Source organism: Scomber japonicus, chromosome 17 (genome assembly GCF_027409825.1).
Source record: "Scomber japonicus isolate fScoJap1 chromosome 17, fScoJap1.pri, whole genome shotgun sequence".
NCBI lineage: Eukaryota > Metazoa > Chordata > Actinopteri > Scombriformes > Scombridae > Scomber > Scomber japonicus.
Window position 1 is genome coordinate 31,868,992 of NC_070594.1, and position 24,000 is coordinate 31,892,991.

General features: G+C 41.4%; 1 protein-coding gene across 1 annotated transcript in view; it reads right to left on the bottom strand.

The window, feature by feature from the left end:
• cd2ap (CD2-associated protein) overlaps positions 1-24,000 on the bottom strand; it is a 72,652-nt gene that overhangs the window by 13,464 nt on the left and 35,188 nt on the right. The window contains exons 7-14 of the mRNA XM_053337256.1: positions 21,046-21,133; positions 20,595-20,689; positions 15,538-15,636; positions 12,528-12,581; positions 8,940-8,976; positions 7,157-7,219; positions 1,617-1,767; positions 1,390-1,499 (exon numbers count right to left, since the gene is read on the bottom strand). Coding sequence (XP_053193231.1) covers positions 1,390-1,499; positions 1,617-1,767; positions 7,157-7,219; positions 8,940-8,976; positions 12,528-12,581; positions 15,538-15,636; positions 20,595-20,689; positions 21,046-21,133 — 697 coding nt within the window. The remainder of the gene's footprint in view (positions 1-1,389; positions 1,500-1,616; positions 1,768-7,156; positions 7,220-8,939; positions 8,977-12,527; positions 12,582-15,537; positions 15,637-20,594; positions 20,690-21,045; positions 21,134-24,000) is intronic.

Sequence of the window (24,000 nt, forward strand, 5' to 3'; positions counted from 1 at the left end):
AAGAATAAACCGTATGAGTATGAACAAACTGAGAAGGTGAAATTAGAATGTTCTAGTGCCTACTGCAGATGTTGTATATTAAACACACTTGACTTTAAAAATGAGGACTAAGGGCCTGGATCTCTCAGCAGTAGAGTGTGTGTATGTGGCAACAAGTCAAAGTTTGATTATGTGACCATAACGGACTGAGAAACTTTCCAACTGTGATAAAACTTCGGTGTGTGTTGTGTAACAGCACTTTGCACCTACGCAGTGGAAACTGCTGTAGTTAGAAAGCATAGTCTGTGATTTGCTGCAATGATTGGATTTTCATGTTTCACAGCTGTGTATGTCAGACTGGCTTGTGGTGAGCAGTGAGGGGGGGGTTTTAGCAGCTTTTTACCACCTTTACAAGACATCAGTGACAAACCCTAAACACTACTGTGCTCTATTAAATCCATCTCATGTGTCTTTTTCCTTTGACCTTTCTGCCTTTCTTTCTCTTCCAATGTGCCTCTATATATCACTTAACTCCTTTCTTCTGCTCTCATCAACCTCTGAGCTATTCATCTTCTCATTCATGTCAGATTCCTCACCGCCTCTCCTCTTTTTATTTCTCTCTGACTGACACTGAGATCTACTTCTGTGTTTTTGCAGGTGATGCAGATTAAAGCAATACATGTCTTTCTCCAGTCTGACAGCTGCAAACTGATTGATGATGATTGGTGGCAGATGAAATAATAGAGAGAAATATTCCACTCTCTGAACAATTATTCATGAGGCATTCTTGTATGAGTAATCTAAGCCTAAACTACAATCTGATTCACTACACATGACTCAGACTTTGAAAAACCCCTGAGGAAAACAACTGAAACTAAAGTTTGTAGTTACTCTGAAAATCATTTGGAGGAACTCCTATCTAAATGATGTGTTAGAGTCAAACGGCAGTGTCATTTTAATTCTTCATGGATCTAATTTGCATGATCTACTTGGTTCCTTCTATACTTTGCTGAGATTAGTTCATCTGGTTCCAAAGTAGCAGGAACTTTTTAGTTGAAAAGGGGCTTGTGTGTGCTGTCACACCTAAAAGACAGACTGAAAAGCTCTCGCTAGTCAAAGCCGGTAAAAGCTTGCTTCACTTTATTTCATTCGTGTATTCTGTTCCAAAAAATAATCAAGAGATTTGACATAACATCTAGCACAGCGTTTAAAACTGAAGACTCACATGTTTAAATTCACTTTTCTGTCACCTGAAAATATTTTAATGCTTGTTTCTCTTCAGTGTTTTAATCTGCTTTTTATTCTTTTTCTTGCTTTTGCCTCATTGCATGTTTTCTTTTGCCTTGCTATGTGTATACATTTATTATCATTATTAATCAGACTTGTGACATTAGTGTGGGTCATACGTACCCATATCTGAGGACTTCTCCCCCCAGTCACCAGACAGCGTTTTGGGTTTGGTGGGCAGTGATGGCTCGAACTCGGACTTTGGTCGTGTGGAAGGCACCTCTCCATTGTGCCTACAGTAAACACACAATCACCATACAGTATATATGTGTAACTGCAAGAAATAACCAGTGGAGGGAAAAAAAGATGAGTCATGAGCTGACACTCTCCTGTACAGAGAGATAACTCACTTCAGGTTTGGCGAGGGAGTGAGAGGCTTGTCAGGCCTCTTTGGTGGGAGGATTCCAGGTCTGCCTTTCCCTGGAGGGGGGACTGGCTTCTTGGGCGGGACCACCGGTGCTGCAGGCTTGGATGGTTTTTGATCTGGCGTAGGCTTGTCAACTAAAATCGGAGAGAACAGAGAGAACAGGAAAAGGGCGAAAGGTTAACAAAATGTTGGTGAAAGAAGTGATGAAAGAGAAACAAAGTGTCAAAGGAGAAAAAGAAAAAGGTACGATTGAAACAGGCCTTTTTTTCTCCCAAGATGACCCCAGTGATGAACGCTGCCTAAAAGGGAAACTTTGCTTGAAGAGTGCGATTTCAGAAGTGGTTAACTAAACTGAGACAAAGAGTTTCAAAGAGAAAACACGGCAGAACATGAACGTTGGTATTAAAATAAAGACTGATCCTGTCAGTACAACAGCTGTTCCACTCACCACTCTGTCGCTCTTTTCTTAACAAAAGTAATGTTTTCATACTCACATACATCACAGTGAGCACCTACCAATAAAAACAAGGCTGCAAGACCTCTAATGTGAAAGTCCTAGAGGAAGTGTTGAGTTTCATTCATGGTACATTAACATTATTTGAGGGGAAAAGCCTGACATGACTCTTGTTGTACTGGTGGAATTAGTGTTGGGGACATTGGACATTACACTGAATTATTCAATAACACATGGAAATGGAGGACATTTTGAGTTTGTATTAACTAGATAAAAGGAAATGAGAAAAGTAGGCCTGACTCTAATATAAGTTTGGTATGAATAAAGGCCGTGGTCTAGAGATAACAAGTGTGCACAATGTGATCATCTATTGTTAGATTTCACTGCACATTAAACACTCTTTCTCCTCAGCCTCTCATTCTACTTTAACTGAACATACTGTCTCCATCAGCACAAAGCCTGCAGATGACACTCAATATTTCCTCCTGCCTCTTTGGTGAACAAGACTTATCTAGTAAGCCCAGTTACTGGTTATAAGATCCTATAAATCCTTGCCTTGTTGTTTATATCTACATATTCTCTGCTTCTATCATCGGACGACAGAATGACTATAAATGAATATGTTTATGACTCCTACTGTTCACCAACACTCATGATTTCATATTGGCACAGGCATTTTCATAGCTACATTGTGTGATCAGTGATTCTGTTGTTATTCAAAGTAATACTTGTCATTTCAACATAACACTGCATGTAAAGGATGACCATTCTCTGTTGTTTTTTTTCAGAACACAGCTGCATCCCTGTTTGTCTGCTGAGCCCCCTAGGAAACCAGCAGAGAAAACAAAAAGAAGAAACACACTTAGAAAAGGGACAGGTGTGTAGGGGCAGCAGGATGAAAAGAAGAAATTTGGGTTTTTTTTCAAAAGTGTGACGCAGTAAAAAGGTAGAGATGTGAAAGATCAATATGAGGGTGCTGCCTCCTAAAAAACCCCACAGGGCTGCACTGAAGAGGAAGCTTTCTCCTTTACTAAATCATTTGTGACCTGGTACAGGTGATCCTGCTGCCCTTTTACTTGGACAGGTCATCTGGTTTATACTGCACCTTGCTATAAATGTTGCTATTTAAATACATTTTACTGCAACAGTGAGATACACTGACTCCCATTGTCTTGGGGAGAAACAGAGGAGCCTTTAAACAGAAAGCAATGTATATATTTGCACTGCTGCTTCAGATTTTCCCTCCATTCTCACTTTCTTTTTTTAAAAACACAAGACAAAAACAAACCTCCCCCCATTGTTTAATGAATTCCACTGATTCATTGATGACGACAGCCACTTGTGCCTGTGATAGGCTGAAGTCTGCCTGTGATAGGCTGAAGTCTGCCTGTGATAGGCTGAAGTCTGCCTGTGATAGGCTGAAGTCTGCCTGTGATAGGCTGAAGTCAGCTGTGATAGGCTGAAGTCTGCCTGTGATAGGCTGAAGTCTGCCTGTGATAGGCTGAAGTCTGCCTGTGATATTTGGGATATTTGAGTTTTTGAATGCTGCATGTGCTCAAAGTCTCACACACACACATTATATATTTGAATAACAGTACAAAGTGGCTGAATTGTTATGAATGGAACAATTGAGGGAGATTAGAAACAATAGTCCTTGTAGTACCAGCTTCAATTCATTAGTTTGATGATTTGAATGTTTACAATATCTTTAATGTTACTCCAGAAACGCTAAATGTTTATCCACCTCTTCATATTTATGGTTCCCATCACAATTTGAATCATTATTCATTTATTGGTTTATTATCAGTTTGATTCAAACTGAAGTCTTCAATCCTGACTGTGTATTTGATCTGGTCCAGAGGTCCTGCACTACAGAAAGCTTGTTTTCTGTGATTGGTACAGTAATACAGAAACTAAACTGACAGCTCATCTGGTCTCTTTAGCAAGAATGACTTGACAGAAATGAGCTCAACATGCAGCGTGATTACATAACAAACAGAAGCTGAACCCAGCTTCCTGCAATCACAGAGCCACCAACGCAGAAGTGGAACGCTTTATTTTAAAGGTGGGACACTTTTGTCAGCAACTATTACAATAATGATGAATTGTTTCAGTTATGTTTCTAGCTGTTTGGCTGCAGCTTCTCACAGGTTAGTCACATGATCAATATTAAGGTTTATAGATTGACCAGTGTTTGTGGGGGTTTGAAGGGTTTTATGGTTCAAACAGACCAGGAGAAGTTGATTCATGCTTTTATCTCAAGTAGACTCGACTACTGTAACAGTCTTCTGACTGGACTCCCACAAAAAAGCATTAAACAGCTGCAGCTCAAGTTTTAACCAGAACAAAGAGATCAGAGCACATTACTCCAGTTCTAAAGTCTTTACACTGGCTCCCAGTCAGTTCTAAAGTCTTTACACTGGCTCCCAGTCAGTTCTAAAGTCTTTACACTGGCTCCCAGTCAGTTCTAAAGTCTTTACACTGGCTCCCAGTCAGTTCTAAAGTCTTTACACTGGCTCCCAGTCAGTTCTAAAGTCTTTACACTGGCTCCCAGTCAGTTCTAAAGTCTTTACACTGGCTCCCAGTCAGTTCTAAAGTCTTTACACTGGCTCCCAGTCAGTTCTAAAGTCTTTACACTGGCTCCCAGTCAGTTCTAAAGTCTTTACACTGGCTCCCAGTCAGTTCTAAAGTCTTTACACTGGCTCCCAGTCAGTTCTAAAGTCTTTACACTGGCTCCCAGTCAGTTCTAAAGTCTTTACACTGGCTCCCAGTCAGCTATAGAATAGATTTTAAAGTTCTGCTACTGGTCTACAAATCACTGAATGGTTTAGGTCCAGAATACATAAATGACATGTTAGTAGAACATAAACCCAGTAGAGCTCTGAGATCTACTGACTCAGGTCAGATAGTTGAGCCCAGAGTTCAAACTAAACATGGAGAAGCAGCTTTTAGCTGTTATGCTACACACAACTGGAACAAACTACCAGCAGAACTGAAATCAGCCCCAACTGTGAACATTTTTAATTGCTTATGATTGAGCTCTTTTAAAGCACTTTACATTTTAATCTTTCATTTGCACTCTTTGTCCTTTTAATGATTTTAAAGCTAATTATTATTTTATGCTGCAATCTTATATTTAATGCTCTATTCTAGCATTTTATTTATATCTTTCTATTTTTCTGTACTTTGTTTTTATTATGGGGGGGGGGGGGGGTGTGGGGGGGTTAATTGTATGTTTTAATGTTTCTGTTTTATGTAAAGCACATTGAGTTGCCATTGTGTATGAAATGCGCTATATAAATAAAACTGCCTTGCCTTTGATGACCAGTGTTACCCTTTGAAATGTATGTTGAAATGATTTGTCTTTACATAATTCCATGTTGATCTATTAATAAATAAAGTCAAACATATGTATTGAACCAGTGTTTCCCACAGATCTGAAGGCAATGTGTGGTGTAAAAATAATAATAATAATTCCTTCGTTAATAACACACCCAACTTTATTGTATTAATATTCACACCTTCACAACACCTATTATGCTACATTTTGTAAACCGCCCACTGATTCCTTCATTAATAATTGGTCATACACAACTTTATCATATTAATCACAAATTATTCACACCCCATTCAAATGTCTTTACCTCTACAAAATACTATACTATGCTGTCCTCCTCTCCGACTCTTTCTTCAATGCCTAACGAATCTATCTCTTTCTCACCCTGACCCTGTCTTTCTGCTTGAGCAGCACTGGTTGAAGCCTGAAAATATTGTAAACAAATTAATAACATAGGTAATTACACTGGTCGGACTGTTCAGCTCTGTTTCAGACTGATACCTCCGGTTCAGGCTGGTCCTCATTCTCAACACGTCTCTTTTTCAATCGCGGAAAATATTTTTCAATACTCATCTGGATTGAAGCAGCAAACATTCAGTGTAAGGGTAAAACAACTCCATAACAGTACTTATAACAACTTTATTTGATTCACAGCTGCTAGTGTTTTGACCTCGACAACCCAACTACATTTTACCCCAAACTTGCGACTAATTAACTTTATAAAGAAGGTGGAAGGGTCGGGTCGGGACGGGACAATATTGTATTCAAATATAAAATATTTTATAGGACTTTTTAATGTGTGATTTTATAAAGGTGCACGTGATACCAATCTTTCTTGAATTTCACCAGCCGTCTTCTCTGCACTAAGGCACAGCTTCCACGCTTCTAGGGATGATCTCGCTGATGGAGACACACGCGGTGTGCACGGAGGGGAGGGGCTGTGTGTGTGTGTGTGTGTGTGTGTGTGTGTAGGCTATGTGAGAGAGACGCGTGAGTGACAGAGCAGAGACGCAAGGAGAGCAGGGAAAGGAAATGCAGCTTAACGAATACGATGCGTATTTTTTAAATAGCGTTAAAAAAATAATTAATACCGAAACGCAATATGTGGCGGCCGGTGTTGAATCTGTGGCGCACCGCCACGAATTAGTCTATGTGTGGGAAACACTGATTGAACTCATTCTTCTTGAAGCTTAGAAGGGAGCAGAGAGGAGGAAACATGTGCTATTTGGAGAAAAGAAGAAAAAGAGAAAAGAGAGACAGTTGAAGTGGATAAAATAAATTGTCTCTAAATTTCTCTGCTCATATAAATTCATTATCTTTGAAGTATTTCATGGATTAGTATCATTCAATTATTGCTATTGGTATTTTAAACAAGGCGAGCTGAGTCAAACCTCTTCCAGTGAGCTTGATTGCCATCATTGTTTTATGATCCCTGAAACTTTGATTTCCCTTCTATTAACAGCTTATGGGATTAAACAGCAGGAGAATGTGAAAGAAGGACATGGAGAGAAACAAAAAGGGAGATAGGAGAAAGAAGTCATGAAGACAGACAGTGACCGATGGATGAAACGGGAAAAAGTTGGAACATTTTCTGTCATCTGCCTCCTCAGGGAAATGAGCGTTCCAAACTGGCAAACAGGTGGTTTCTGTCTTAACACAACATAAGGAAGTGACAGGATGAGACGAGACCAGGAGGGACAGAGAGGAAAGTGAGGAGTGTTGAGAGTCCTACCTCTTTCCTCTGGCCTGATGGGATGAGGCTTCTTGTCGGCGCTGGGAACCTCTGGCTTGAGAGCTGAAAAGCGGAACATGACCAGAGAAAGTCAGAGAGGAGAGGAACACCTCGTCTGTCTGACCCGAAGGATGCAAAACTCAACACACAAATGGGGAAGGAACACACACTTTCATAAGCACATTCATGCACACACACACAGCCCTCTACCAGGCATCGAAAGACAGTCACCCTTTTACCCCTTTCACACAAAACTCCTGTACTGTGAATGTATAGCTGCTTGCCCTCATTCGTGGTTTGCTTTGTGAGACATTTGCCCTTATTGCAAAAGTTTTCACTCAGACAGGAAGTCTTGCACAGACACATTCACTGATCCACACACACACACACACACACACACACACAGAACTGAAACACAGTGGCAGGAAGACAAGAATGCAAACTGCAGCTTCCTGTGCAGACAGGCAAAAAAGATAACAAGTGTGCATCTTCTGCTAACTCAGTGGCTGTGTGAGGCTGTACCTGAGCTACATGCTAACTTCAACATGCTAAGGTGCTCACAATGATAATGCTAGCATATTGATGTCTAGCAGGTGTGATGTTTGGCATGCTCACCCTTAGCTTAGGGTGCCATCATGCTAACATTAGCAAATTAGCACTAACACAAAGTACAACTGAGGCTGATGGGAACAAGTATTTATCATACTTATATTTGTTACAGTCTATTCTCTAGGGAAAATGAATATGTCAACTACATTCAACAGAAGTCTATTTAAACTAAAATATGGAGCCCATGGTGGTTTAATACTAACTATAACCTCTAACATGAGTTTCCACAGAACCTTTCCAACCAGTCACAAGTTGAATGATGATATCAGTGTGAGTGCATTTTATTGTAAGTTGTGGTTCATGTGACAAACTCTTTTTGAAAACAAATAACAGAATTGACCTCTGTGGTCTTTCCTGGTCAATCACTAGTCATCTAATGTCATATCTTGACATTCTTCACTCCTGCAATTGACATAATCTCTTTATTTATTCATTTTTAACCAAGTGTGCTATGTTTAGACTCTAAGGGCCCTATTTTAACGATCTATAGGGCATGGTGTGAGGCGCGTGGCGCAAGTGCCTTTGGGGCAGGTCCAAATCCACTTTTGCTATTTTAACGGCAGAAAAATGGTCACTGTGCCAGACGCATGGTCTCAATGGGTTCTTGGTGGATTCTTAGTTTGATGAAGGATTTACCAGGATTGGTCACATGACTACATTGACAGTTTCATTGATCATTACTGCCATTGACTGATTCTGATACATAGTGGAGTCATTGTGACTTTTTTTTAATATGTTGATGTACATCATAATACGAATTCACATTGTGGTTTTTATTTATAATGTTTTGCATGTTTGTGTGCTGCTGCACGTCTGTGTGGTAACAAGCACAGTGTCTGCGCCTATATAGGAGCATATTGGACCCTTGATGATGCACCCTTTAATAACAGTGACATATGCGCTAGTGACTTTAGACCTGGTTTTTTGGTCAGTAGCCAACACCCATAGGCGCACAGACTGGTGCAAGTGCATTTGCTATTTAGACAATGAGGGTGCAGGGAGAGAAAATGACAACTGTGCCGGGGGAAACTAACAAAGACACATGCACCACGCTGCCATCCACTGTGCACCGACCGCAAGATAGGGCCCTGAATGTTTCTGAAAAGTATCAGTGAGCTGATGACATTTAATGAGGCTGGAAGGTGTAAAGTGAAACGCTGTCACAGTTCCTTACCTATGCTTTTTGATGGTGGAGGTGGCTTCTTCGGTTTCTGACAGAAGAGAAGGAGATAGAGAAGGAAAGTAGGTCAGGGTGACATCAAAGTGGATGCTGACTCATTAAGAGACATTTTCACATATACTGAAACGCCCGATCAACAGGCACAGGCAAGGAGAGAGGCACGACAATTTAGGTTTGGTGTAAATGAGGAAAATCTAATACTCCAGATTAAAACCTAGAAGTCAAGTTCCAAGGAGGAACTTGATTTTCAGACTGTGTTTCTTTTTGGGTTGCTTGAGATCACACATACTTGACCATCAATTGACCATCAGTTCAGCCCAATGTGTGCCAATTACAATCTATATTTAGTTGTTTACAGTCAACCTCTACTGTAGGGAAAACACATGTGAAAGACAGAGACTGAAAAAAACAACTGAGTAGGCAGTAAGTTGAAGAAGGTTCAGACTTCCAGTAAGTCAGCTGTCGTTGTTTCGGTGCGTTTTTGCATTTTGTTTTTCTGCACCTTGTGACAGCGTGATGCTCTCAGTTAACAAGTATGCAGTGCTTTTTACACACTTGGTTGGGGGGTGGAGGGGTGATCAGTGGGAATGGGGGTAAGGTGAAACTGCACTGACTTCAAAAACAACACGCTACAAGGTGGAAAGTCAGAAAGATATCGGAATTGTACAATTGATTTTCCTAATGTGTTGTTTTACTGAGCACTGTGCATCAAACAGGACTAACACATATAGCCTGGATCAGGATCTAATAACTGTGGAGAGTATTGGGAAGAGAGACACATAAGAGAGTTTACCATTTAAATACATTATTGTGCAACATTTGACATCACACACTATTAACATGACTTTAAAGGCCCATTCCTCCAGATCTTTACAACATCATACATTCTGCTCATCTGCTGCACTTTGATTCTAGATTATCTAAACAGCAGACTCATTCAACACATTGTATTATAATCATGACCCTGATTCCACATTATAGCACCAGCAGCAGGCTGAGGCAGTCATGTTTGATCACATTATTCTACACAGGTGATGTTGGGTGATGAAACACACACACTTCACCAAGTTCTATTTTAGTAAAAGGTAACTGTAAACACACACAATTTCTGTTATGACCCGTTTAACATAGATCAATCTGAAATTCAAATGGGACATGATTCTACTGAATAAACACAAACTGTATTCATCCAAAACTATTCTAAATGCAGAACCATGAGCTAAATATTTCTCAACTATGAACATTTTGTAGTTTTTTAAACTACACTCGCTTATTTTCATCAGTAGAGTGTAAAGGTGTTGTTGATCGTTTTATTTGTGCAAGAGCTGGATGTTCAAGTTGTGATAGTTATCATGGCACTTCCTGTCAACTATGACACACAAAGACACTCTGCAAGTGCTGTACATGAACTCTGTCTCTAACGCAACTTGCATTTTCTTTATTTTTTTATTTTGTCTTATTTCTCTCTTTATTTCTGCTCTACTCCTGTGGCATGTTATGAGGTCATCAGCGTGATAACATGAAAGACAGAAGCTTTTGCTTTCAGCTGCAATAAGAATGAACACTCTGGCTATGATGGCTTTTACTTTAAGCCACATTAAACAGGATTAAGGGAACAACGACCTCATGCGGCCAGTTTGGGGCCACCAGCAGGGGTTCTGTCTTCATTGGGTTAAAGGCTGTGTATCGTAGTGTTTTTGTGATGTCATTTCTTCCCAACAGCCAGCAGACTAATGGTTCTCCTTCTCCTCTGGGTGACCAGCAGCATTACTCATTTTTAGATTTTTTTCCCCCACCAAGTCATAAACTGTTCACCATCTTTTCATAGAAACCCTTTTACAGTTGCTTCCTAGGATTTAAAGTAAAACTAGATGGAAATAGCTGAGAAACGGCAAATTGTTCTCCTGCTGAACAACATTATATTTCACCCACTGACCATTGCTGCTCTTTTCTAAATGAAATGCAAAAGCTTACATACAATAATAAGGCTGTGCTCTGTATAACCACAGTGGGGGTCAGAGTATAAATGTTCACAAATTGTTTGCATTTTATTTTAGCACCTAATGGGCTTCAGAAAATAGTTACTAACATTATAAAAACTCAAAGAGTCCATCAGATCGATGCAGTGACACAGAGGATTTTTATTTTGTATTTATATTTACTGCTTTCTTTTTTTGTTTGTTTGCCAGTGATCTTGTCTTTTATTATTCTAAATATGAAAAGAAAATCAAACCATTTTTACATTTCTGCTCATCACTATTTGACCAGGAAAAAGAAAAATTGTATTTCAATTTAACATTTTGTATTTTAAAACAAAAATCAAGTAAGCACTCGCTTTTTGGGTGGATTCAATTAAATCACTCTGGTAGATTTTAACGATGTAGCTGTCACCTCCAGTTTTCACCTGGTTCACTGTGTGAGCAGCACATTGATGCTCAGCTCCACCAGATGATCCATACAGCTGTTTAATACAGAGATCATCATAATAGCCATAAAGAAGATCTCTCATTAACACTTTGCTTTCTTACATTGAACCAATCAAAACCAGCAAAAATGTTGCTGTTGTGTACTTTTAAACAGCAGCAGGTGTTTGAGGCTGAGCTGCAGGGTTGAGTGGAGGTGTGTGGGGAAGCTAACAGCTAACACAACAGTGTCCTACAGCCGCTACCTCTGTAGCCGCTTATTGGTGGAGTAACTCTGTCCTCCATTCAGTGTCCGGACCTTTTATACGTACGTAAAAACGTATAAACCTGTGTACATAAAAACTTAACTAGTGATTTAAATAGATTCCCAAGCTACGTTTTCTTGTTTGTGTCTGATGCACAATGTAGAAATAACAAGGTTTTATTTTACGGCGACAAATTGTTAGCATTACCTGCTAGTTTGCGGCTGTCTTGTCTCTCCATATGAAAAAGTCAGGCAACCATAGACTGGATTAAAGTCCATTAGCTCATGTTCATACCAAAGTAAAATGACAGGAATAGGGTGGTTGAATTCTAAAGTCCCCATTTTGCATGGTAAACCAGAAGTCTGAAACAAAGCCAGTGCAGTACTTAATCATAGGACTGATAAATAATAATAATAATGATAATAATGATAATAAGAAGAAGAATAATAATGCCCAGGAGCAAGACTATCTAATCTTCCTACAGAGAATGGAGGACCAAAAGGCCTTTTAGTGAAATGAGTTAATATTAACGCACATACCTAACAGGACAAGACTCCACCCAGACCCAGTTAGATTGTATAGTATTTGGTTCTTGGTTCTTGGTTATTAGGAACAAAATGTACCTCTCAAGACCTCCACAGTTGACTTAAGATTAAGTCAGTACATTTAAAACCCAAAAGTTGTCCAGGCTGTGGGCAGAAGGAGGTGCTGTGAATATGAAGCCAAAGCAGTATGAAGCTCTAGTAGGCTAATCAGATTGTAATTACAGGCGTCTGTATTCCTATGAGCCTTATCTACAGGACTAGTCACAGAGACCTGTGTCAGTGAGCGTGTCTTATCAAAGTGTGAACATATGCTGGATAGCAGTGGAGGAACCAACAAACCCAATCAGTGGTGGTCTTTCATCAGCTTACCTCCTCTGGTTCTTGTTTAGGGGATGATTTCACTGACCCTCTTGATGTGGGAGTCTGAAACATGAACACAGGAATTCTTAATATAATCATGCCGTAATGCCTGCCAAACCACGTCCTGTAATGAGACGTCAAAGCCTCTAATTTCCCTCTGAGCAACATGGAAAACGATGGAGACTAGGATATCTGTCAGACTTGGTCTTCATAAAAGACATACGTGCTCCCAGAGAGCACTCAGTCAGCTCAAAGACTTTTAACATGGCCTGAAGACATGGTTCAGAAGCTGGGTCACTGATCATTAATGAAGCCTGGAGGAGACTTTACTCCAAAAGGCATCTGGCTGATTATCAAGACCTCATTAGCCATGTGGAAAAGCCTTCATAATAAATCAAACAGGATTTCTGCATTTGTGATGTGGAAAACTTAAGTAGTGATTACCACTCCATAATATCATAATATTAATCAGATGATTATATACAACACGCCATAAGTCAGAGCTGGAATTAAATGGGCAGTGTGAGGAAATGGATTTGGTGTCAACTAAGGGTCGGCCAATACATCCATATCTGTGTTTTTTACTGGTATCGGCATCGGCCGATGCGCAGGTGCAGTCGCCGATATTTATTTATTTTTGGCCTGATTTACAGACAGGCACATCCACAGGCAGCCACTGGAGAGCATGTGCAGCGCATGCATGGCCCTCCCTCGCTGGCAGAGTGCAGCTGGAAGTTTTGGCAGCTTTTAGTGAGGGGTGGGTGGGGTAAAGAATACTCAGGTACATGATGTGGGATAATATACAGATTATGCACACTGTTTTTTTGTATTGCTGTTTACACATTTTCCTTACCTCAGGAAAGTCATTTGCACTACAAGAGATTACCTAATGCTGCTAAGTAAAGTGTACTACTATTTAGGGATAGTTTGGTTACTTGAGAATTTCAAATGAAGAGTATAGTACAGTGTACTATATTATGTTAAAAACATTATGCTGCTTGTTGCTAGTTTTTATTTACTTATGTTCTGTAATGTAATTGTTGTGTTTTCTGTGGAGTTGCATAATTTGTGGAGTTTTGTTATTTCTTATTTACATGTTTATTCAAATACTTATTTACTTTAAACCAGAGCTACAAATGCAGTCATAGAGAAACGTTTGAGGTGTCGCAGCCTAATAGTGTAGTGTCTCTTTAAGAGAGAGGTGTGCTGTGAGAACAGCTGACCGGTGTTTACTACGTTAAAAGGAAGCAAGAGATTCATTTAGTTTGTGGTAACTTTCAACCCGGTGTGCAGCCACTTGGTAAGTTCTCTCTTAAGTTCAAATGCTTTCTTGTCTGCTTTTATGTTGTACGCTTCATGTCGTCTGCTGTCGCCATGCTATGTTGTTTATTGTGCTTATGTCCGGTGCATGTTAGAGACGCTATGCTCCGGTAGACAGAAGTGATAAAGACAACGCTATTCTCCAAAGTTAAAAGCTGATGCGGTGGCAAGCTGTGGGATGTAAAGCTGACATTTACACTTCTAATATTGCATTGTACCTTCCGGGTCCGTTTGTATCTATTCTCCTTAGCTTTATAAATGTTTGAATGAATCGCGGGGCGGTATATTTCCTGGTTTGCCGCGGGGCATTCTGGGAGCTGTAGTTCAGCTGTAGTTTCCTGCTTATACAAAACGAATGCACTTTTGGCTTTTTGATTGAATTTAATATGGAGCTTAATATTTGACTTGTGAAGCGCACATTCAAATTATGAAATTAGTATTTTGAAATGAAATGATTTATATATTTGTATTTTGATGAATGTATGATTTGATAAATATGTTGATATTTATAATGGGATATGGGTTAATGTTATTTAATGTTACTTATTGTTGCTTATTGGGCTATTGAGGTAAAAGATTAATGAGCACATTCCTTTTAGGTTTATTACCTGACTGATTCCCTTTTTGTGGAAAAAATAAACAAAAACAAATGTGGAATACCGAGTAATATCCGTTTTGTACACTGGGTTGCCCTTTCCGTGGGGAGAACACGGAACAATAATTGTTAATTTGTTAATTTTGTTAATAAATGTTATCTTTGTGTCATTTTTATCATGTAAATGCAGGGAGAAAACCGTCTCCAAATATCGGCCCAAAAGAATCGGCAGTACATATCGGCTAAGGCTGATATCAAAACAATTAGTATCAGCATCGACCAAAAAAAAAAATCCACATTGGTCGACCTCTAGTGTCAACCTCAACTGAACTTTGGTTTTTTATGTGTTGGATTTCATGTGATCGGCTCAGTATCACTCATGTTTGCTTAGATCAAACATAAAAATTATTAATATTTCAAATGCAAACATTTTGCAGAAATGAAATCCCTGTACAGAGTGTTTCATTAGGATTTAAGAATGTATTAGTGCATTTTAACTGATGACAAGTTAAAATATAACCTGTCTAAGAATAAATACATACAAATGTTGATGTTTGAGACATCTGTGGAACTGATTTAATCTCTTACATTTATTTTTTTTAAATGTTAAGACTTTTATTAAATAATTAATAGATTACATTAATTTCGTGCTTTTTTGCACATTTTTCATACCAGCGTTAACACCTACTTTAACCACATATCATTTCATTGACTATAAAAAGTTCTGCTTTGAGTAAATATTTATCTGAAATGTTTTTCAACAAAAAGATATACAAAATAAATAAATAAAAAGTCAACAAACAACTTACAAATTATTATTAAAAAATAGGAATGGCAATAAAAAGGATTTTCTTTTTAAATATAAGTTTAACTGCTGGATGCAACATGTCTGAAAACTCCATCCTCTGTGCCAGAAAGGTAAATTACATACTGGACCATGACTGGCTTCTTTAATAAGTTGTGATGTCATCAATCCTGCTCACACATAGACTGTGAAGCAACAATAGGTACAACACATTTTTGAGTGAAGGGTTACCTTAAATACACAAAGGCATTACTTCATAATATAGAACATTTTAATATGTTCCATTTTCATGATCTCACCTCTTTCTCTGCTTCTGAAATCAAAGTGACAAAGTTATCAGGAAAGACGCCTTCTTTGCCCCCAATCTCCCCTCGCCACCAGCCAGGCTCTCCTGTGTCCTGTCAGTAAAGCAACGGAAGAAAAAAAGGGGATGAAATGTACTGAAAACTGTACTTGTGCAATCAAATTGTGGCATTTGCTTTTTTACTGTGTCTCTTTTAGTTTTATATATATGTTATTTTCAGTTTTGCAAGAAAATTCAGAAGAAATAAAACCTCACTGAGCAGCTTTCAATATGTAAGCCACTCTATTGTGGTAGGGAGGTCATGTAAAGGGTTAAAAAGATGCAGAAAGAGGCTGAGCAGAACAACAAAACCTCCACCTTCTGTATTTGTTTCTATTCAGCTGTATTCTCCAATATCACCACTTGATGGCAGCAGCTTTCAACATAGTCTTTGCAGTGACACCTCAGGACTCACGGTCATGTGTGACTGTGTGCCTGCTGCTCAACAATAAACCCTGACTCACAGTCATCATACCTCCACAGCGTGTCAGAGGAAGCTGAGCAGAGCTGAGCCAGCCTCCACACTGCAGAGCTTCATGTGTTGGCTGTAATGCTTTACTCCTGAATGACAAGTGTGAGACTCTGCAGGAGAGACTCAGAGGCCAATTCTCTGTCAGTCAACTTTGACTGCTAGAAAGAGTCTGAACAAGTGCTGCGACTAGTGTGAAAGAGAGAAATGAAGAAGTGAAACATGCTCGATGAGTGACAGATAATTAGTGACTTCTAAGAACATATTTGACTATTAGTAAAAGCAACCGGTCAAAAGGTCCACCTGTGCACCAGCCATTTCTATGCTACACATGAAGCCAACAAAACAAATGCTGAAAACACATGAAAGATACATCAACTTTTCATGTGATCAGGACACGCTATGAGCTAACTCTAGGTTATTTACATAACCCCGGTTCTCTGAGTAATATGGGTGAGATGTCTCACTATGGGATGCACGCCTCGTTGCAGACCTCAGAATCATTAATCTCATTACGCCAATCATGATTGGCTGGTGAACGTATTCGTCCGCAGCATGTAGTGCCACCTACCTTAAATAGCTGCTGTGGACGACTCATTCAAGATATGCACCTCTTCTCACTCGCCCAAGCAAGAAGGGTTGCCTGGTGAGACATCTCACTCATATTACTCAGAGAACCGGGGTTATGTAAATAACCTAAAGTTCTCTTTCATAATATTCGTCTCACTATGGGATGTGGTAACTCCCGTAATGCCAGACAAGCGCATCTAGCGTCCACCAACCCACAGGGAGAGCTGCTCTGTTCCAGTTAGGACTCCAGGACAGCCCGTGCTCCACACGGGGCGGAGACATCCAACATATAGAAACGGACAAAAATGAGAGGCGAAGACCAACACGCCGCAGCACAAATATCCTGAACAGAAACTCCCCTGAATAAGGCCCAGGATGCGGCCAAGCCACGAGTAGAGTGCGCTCGCAGGCCCGCCGGTGGCTGCAGACCCTGACACGTATAAGCCAAAGCAATCGCCTCCACCACCCAATGGGAGAGGCGTTGCTTTGTAACAGGTTTCCCCTTATGAGGATTAGCCCAGGAGACAAACAGCTGATTGCTCCTCCTGAAACCCCCAGTCTTATCCATGTAAGTGTGGACTGCACGAATCGGACATAATGCGTGCGACCGCTGCTCCCCAGGCGAAGCAGCGAAAGCCACAAGGTCAATAGGAGAACATGAACCAACCACCTTGGGCACAAAGGTCGGACTTGGGCTTCAAAGTCATCCTTACATCCCCCTGGGCGAACTGAGCGCATGAGGGATGCACCGAAAGCGCATGGATGTCGCTAATCCGTTTAGCAGAAGCCAGAGCCAGTAACAACGCAGCTTTGAAAGACAGATGTTTCAGGCCTGCTTCCTCCAGTGGTTCAAACAGAGGGCAAAGAAATGTGTCCCTGACTGAGACACCATTCCTCGAACACTCTCCACTTACAGCCATACAGAGGCCTAGTTGAGGAGGCTCTAGCGTTTTGGATAGTGGCAATTACCCCCTGTGGGAGCCCCACAGCGGTCAAATCGAGCCACTCACGGGCCGGGCCAGCGCGAGTCGCTCCGGGTGTGGGTGAAACACCTTTGCCATCAGTTTGCGTGCCAGCATGTGTAACTGACGGGAACGTAACCCCCCTTGACGATTGATATACGCCACTGTCGTCGTATTGTCCGTCCTCACCAGGACATGGTGACCAGCGAGAGACGGAAGAAAGCGTTTCAGGGAGAGAAACAAGCCCTCGTGTATTCCGCCCCAGCCCGACATACTTGCGTCCATCGCGACCACTTTCCTGGACAGTCAGGAAAAGACGGGGCTCGCCAGTGACGCAGTGCCCTGACACACTCCAATGTGACCAACACTCTCTGCCCGCCATGACGCACAGGATCCAGCCTGAGGGAAGCCACCCAATATTGGAATTCCCTCATATGGAGACAGCCAAGGCGGACTACTACGATGGCAGACGCCATCAGCCCGAGCAATCGAAGACACAGTCTGAATTGAACAGATCTGCATAGCCGAAAAAATGCCAGACACGTCCTGAAGGACTTTACTCTCTCCGCCGAAAGGCGAGCTGTGTAAGACACCGATATAACCCCAGAAAGATTACGCTCTGAGCTGGAGACAGCATGCTCTTCTTCGTGTTTATCACGAAACTCAAGTCGGAAAGGTGTCTTGTTAGAGTATGTGTGTGCACTCTGGCTTCCTGCTCCAATTGCGCTAACAACATCCAATCGTCCAGGTATGTGGCCAAGCGGATGCCCTGTCGTCTCAGCGAGGCTATGGCCGCTTCCGTGCACCGTCCGAACACCCTGGGCTTAGAGACAAGCCAAAGGGGAGTACGCTGTACTCGTAACATACCCCGTGGAAAGCGAATCTCAGATGCTTTCTGTGAGGGGGATAGATCGGGATGTGGAAATACGCGTCTTTCAGATAGAAAAGACGGAGGAGGTGAACCAATAACACACATAACAGGGACACTTTTTATTTTCTCTATGAAAACGTGTGTGTGCTTTGAGACATGAGAGAGGGGCAACAGCTGAACCCTCTGCAGCATGGTCCTTTCCCCCCCAGCCCGCTCTGGCACGGCCCGCGGCAACTGGGAGTCGGTGGCGTGGTGGGCCCCTGGAAGCACACATAAAAGCTGAACTGGTGGAGCTGGAGAACGGGGAACATCCAGCTGCATCACCGGTGCAGAGAGGGGCTGTCAAGCCGCTCTCTTCTTCTTCCTGGCCTGGAAACTGGCAGCTTGAGTGGGACGTGCCGGCGCAGCTGCAGCCGGAGTCAGGGCTCGTCTGGGCCAGCTAGTCCCGGCCTCCTGTCTGGAAGAGAGGGACGTAGCAGGCCAAGGTTTCGGCCGTTGTGGGATCTTAAACTGCGGAGCCTGGGAAGCAGCTTGTGCGAAGGTTTTACACTGCACATGTGGGGAGGGGACCAGAGCCTTCCGAGGGAGGCAAAGCTGGAGAGCTTCGTCCTCCTTCTTCTTGGCTTCACGGTGTGAAGCCAAGAAGAAGAACTGCATGGAAGCTAGCACGGAGCCAAAGATACCCTCCGGGACGATAGGCATGTCAAGGATATCGTCCTTCTCTCTGTCCGACAGGTTGGTGAGGTTAAGCCACCGGGCTCGTTCCTGTAAGACCATGGTTCCCATAGATCTTCCCGTGGCCTGGACGGCGCAGCGTTGGATACGGAGACACAAGTCGGTGATAACCGGTATCTCCTCCCACGTAGCTGGGTCCCGTGTCTGCGAGAAATCCTCGCATAACTCCGCCCGGTATTTGGTGAGCATGGAGAGGACATTAAGCGCTCTGGTCGAAAGCGCTGCCGCCTTGTAAGCCTTCTCAGTCAAGGCTGACTGAAACTGGTCAGACTTAGACGGCAGTGCAGGGCTCCTGGAGGACATCGTTGACAGCCGGGGGTGAAGGTGGGCTGCGACGAGTGGCTTCATCGGAGGCATATGGAGCAGACCCCGGCTCTCCATCGCCTCACAGTCAAGGGACGAGGCACCGGGTATCGGGCTCCTGCTGCTGTAAGGGCAGTCTTTCCATGAGCGCATGACCTCATCTAGCAGCTCCGGAAAGACGGGGAGAAGTTGTTTTGCCACACTCTTGGTCAAGAGCACCCTCTTCCCCTCGTAGCGGGATCTGGCGATTTCCGTTATGACAGCAGGCCAGGGGATAGCCGCAGACCGGCTGGCTGTCGTCCGCAGCAGCTATTTAAGGTAGGTGGCACTACATGCTGCGGACGAATACGTTCACCAGCCAATCATGATTGGCATAATGAGATTAATGCTTCTGAGGTCTGCAACGAGGCGTGCATCCCATAGTGAGACATCGAAACGTATATTATGAAAGAGAACAGTATATGTTATGTATCTATTTAAAGGCCCATATTTAAATTGAAAAAGCACTAGCTTCCCAAAGTCTAGTTTTTAATGGAATAGAGAGAATTGTTGTAATTTAACTCACAGAACAAGACTCATCTCAGTTTTCACTGATGTTGTGTCGATATAGTTAAAAAACTAAGCTTGATTCTGCAACTGCATGGACTGTATCTCACCTAAAATGAATTCAGAACCAACTTTGGTAGATAATTATGGAGAAATATAACAAAACTGTGCATACTGCAGCCACAACAGTCTTAAATATGTAAGCAGACACCTGAGAAACCTAGAGATTGGAAGCATGTTTGGTTCAAACTGTCAAGCACATATACAGTACCAGTCACACGTTTGGACACACCTTCCCATTCACATCAATGAGAAAGTGTGTCCAAACTTTTGACTGGTACTGTATGACATGCCAAAGCAAAGTCATCCACCTCAGGCAGTACCAGGTAGATGAGGTTAGCTGATTGGACAGGCTGACATTAGCCAAGCTGTTCAACTGACTCCACCATCAGGTTTTCACTTGTGAACAAGCGCACAGGACGATGTAAGACAACCAATCTTGCAGATTAGTGCAAGAGTGTTTGACGACTTCAATGCATGAAGCAGCGGTAGCTTACTTTGCTCAGTATGTGGATGATTTCGCCGTCTTTCAGGCTCAGCTCGTCCTCGTTCGTGGCCTCAAAAGCAAAGGTGACCTTACAGTACTCTTTAGCTGAGGAAACAGAAAGAGTGGAGTCTCAACAGTGATTTAGGCACAGAAATACACACAACGAAACCAAATAGAGCACACTAGATGTACATGTATACATGCTTATCTTAAACCCGGTAGGTCTGAAAGTTGATGGATTTATCGGGGATCCTCCCAACCATGTCTACATCACAAGGCTTTACAATCATTTACTTATGGATCATTCTCAACCGCTTTTAGTATTTGCAAAGAGTTATTCTTCTCAAACTGAAGCTACAACTAAAGACGGATGCAAATAATGCTGACAAAACAGAAACATTTTAATAGTAACCAGTATCTAGCGCTATAAAACACACTTGAGTACTTTTATTGTGGTTTACCTTTGGATTTGCCCTCTCCGTCTGCTCTCTGCGAGTCTGTCATGTTGGAATGGGCGGGCTTTGCAGCAGATGGTAATGATGGGATTGGCTAAAATGAAGCAAACCATACAGATGGAAATGATTTATTGGACATGAGTGGATATGTGGCTCAATGCGGCGGAGTCGTGTCTGTGAGGCAGACTGCCCAAAACTGAATGAGAGGAATCATCTGATCGTGTTGTTATGGACGTTTATGGATGGCGCGCGTTAATTATGAATGGTTAGCAGTAAAGGATTGTAAAAGATATGGAGAGAAAGAAGAAAGCCTCTGTAAGGAATGTCGGATGTCATAACTTTTAAGCAATGACAAGTGTTGGACTACATGGAGGCAAAAAAAACAAGGGTTGTCTGCTTCTGACTATGAACGATGGAATTATACATGAACACAACTGTTTTGTTTATTTCAAATAAGAGATGTATGTCAATGTTGTTCTTTTCTGTGCTGTCAGTGGTTATAAATGGGTGGAGAAAGGGGATGTCATATATTTCCGTGCACCAATCTGACTTGTTTTAGCAACATCAGAATTAGAATTTGATGACAGCTGTGGGTTGTTTCCTTGTGTTGCCAGGCTACTATCAATCAAATCTGATCAAACCACCCCTTTGGTTTATAACCACATACTTGCCAAACTCAAGACATTCCCATCAGTCTCAGCTGTACATTTAATTTACTGCCAAACATCAAATGCTAGCATGGTAACATACTAAACCTGCATAGTGAACATGACAAACATCACACCTCACTCTGAATAAATAATACCTAAGGGCCTTATTTCCACATCTTAACTGTTGTTCACAAAATCTTTAATGTACCAGGAAACTAATGAAGATTTCAAACCAGTTTTTCAGGAGCATTAGTGCATACTATTTTTTAACCTGTTGAAACTAAGAAAAAAGTATAGTTTCTCTGTCTCTTCTGAGTTTGTTGCTTCCAACACTGACTGAGTTCATCTCAAGTCAACTCAAGCTGTGCATGACTGTGACCGTGTCCCTTTGATTTCACAGGCAGGATGATGTTTGCCTTTGCTACTACAGGGAGTAGAGGTGGGAGCAGTGAGTGGATTCATGTGGGTTATTCCAAGCTGTGAGAAGAAGGGAGTGGGACCATGCAATATGTGGTGATATGCAAGGAGTGGAGGAGAGTGAAGGAAGCTGTGTTAGTGGTGAAAGAGTGTGAGAGCTGTTGTGAAGAGGAGAGAAGGAAGAGAGGGGGAGAGTTTCAGAACTCTTTCAGAAGAGTTACATGCTAAACTAATTAAGCAGTGAGCTGTGTTATTATAGCAATATATGGCACTATGTTGTATCTAGTCTATGTGATTATATCATTCATGTGTCCTGTATGTATGTTTCAAAAATGCAAAGGAAAAAAATTGAAAGGTAAAACATTCCATGGGTTTTCTGCAGGTTTCCCATTTCAAAGAGGACTTCCTGGTTCTACACTGAATAAAATGATACTTGATAGAAATCTAAAACAGTGCATCAGTTGAAGATTCCCTAACCCTAACCCTCAAAGTCGTTTTTTGTGTTTGTGTCATGTACATGTGCTGATGACAACCGAAACCACAAATGTATTCAAAATAAAGAAAAATGACAAATGAATCTGGGTATTTTCCTTCAGAGGAAGCAGGAAACAACATGGGTGAACACACCTCTCATATTTTCAATACTATTTTTAAGCATGCACCAGAAGTGTTTTCAGCAGTAGGATGGGGGACAATTATTACAGCACTCAGTACACCTATTGAACGCACCTTTCAAGAGCATGGACAGTTCCTCAGCAGACTAAAAATGATGTTTTGTCACCCAGAATCCTCATCACAATTGTACCTTGAAACAGCCTTTAAAGAAAGTTACCTTTCAGAAGATCACCAGGTAGTTTGTGCTTTGCAAGCTCAGTGTTTCATTTCTGGAACTTTCAGCTCTCAGGGAAATCACCAATCATGTCTGGCTGTCTTAATATGATCTTAATATGAAAATGTACTGCGTAAAGAGGTGCTAGCATGATAGGCTAGCAACAGCCTTGACATACATACAGAAAAACCAGTGTTGAATATAGACATGGTGCATTGTCTATGTTTTTATGAGTGGGCCAGAACATGATACATTTATGTAAGTGCTGAAAACAAGTGTAATATTATAATCATTATTTACATTTTGGTGAAAACTGGGTCACAGTGGTCATGAATGTTGAAAATTGGGGCGTTTTTGTCTTGAACAGATATTTGTCAGGATTCAGGACACCCAGCTTGAAAATGAGACAATCCCAGACAAACCAGGAAGTCTGGTATGCTGACCAGATGAACTTCCTCCAAAACAAAACACAAATTAATGTAAGGAGGCCTGTTAGGAGCATAAAATTGTGTGTCATCACAATTTTTTTAATCTAGTGTGGTATCTATGGAGACCACATATGTAAATGAGTCCAGCCGCAGTTTGTCTGATTTGCATGAAGTGCTGCTAAATGAGACCTGATGTCAGGCTGTGCTGACACTAGTTGCACATGTCTGGAAAGCAGTGGAGCACAAAGAACACTTTTTGTTGCTGAACTTGGAATATGTGTTAATAGAAGACACAGTTGGAACTGCTAGTGTGTCTTTATAAAGCGAGAAAAGCTGGATCGAAGAAAGAAAAAAGAAAATATTAGTTGCAAAAAAGTTGAAAGAAATGCAACTTAGATATGAGATAGTGACTGAATGAGTTATAAAAAAAACATTGTGAGAGATTTTTGTGAAAGCTTTGGGTAAATTATAGCTGTAAAAATATATCAGACTTACTTTATAAGGATTTGAATGCAGCGAGAGGCCACATGACTAATAAAAAGCTGTTGCATCGTTCTTTTTTTCTGTTGGAAAGAGAGCTACCTGAAAGTAACTCACTCAGTCTTTTTGATCTGGCTTTAGTCTTTGTGTACATCTG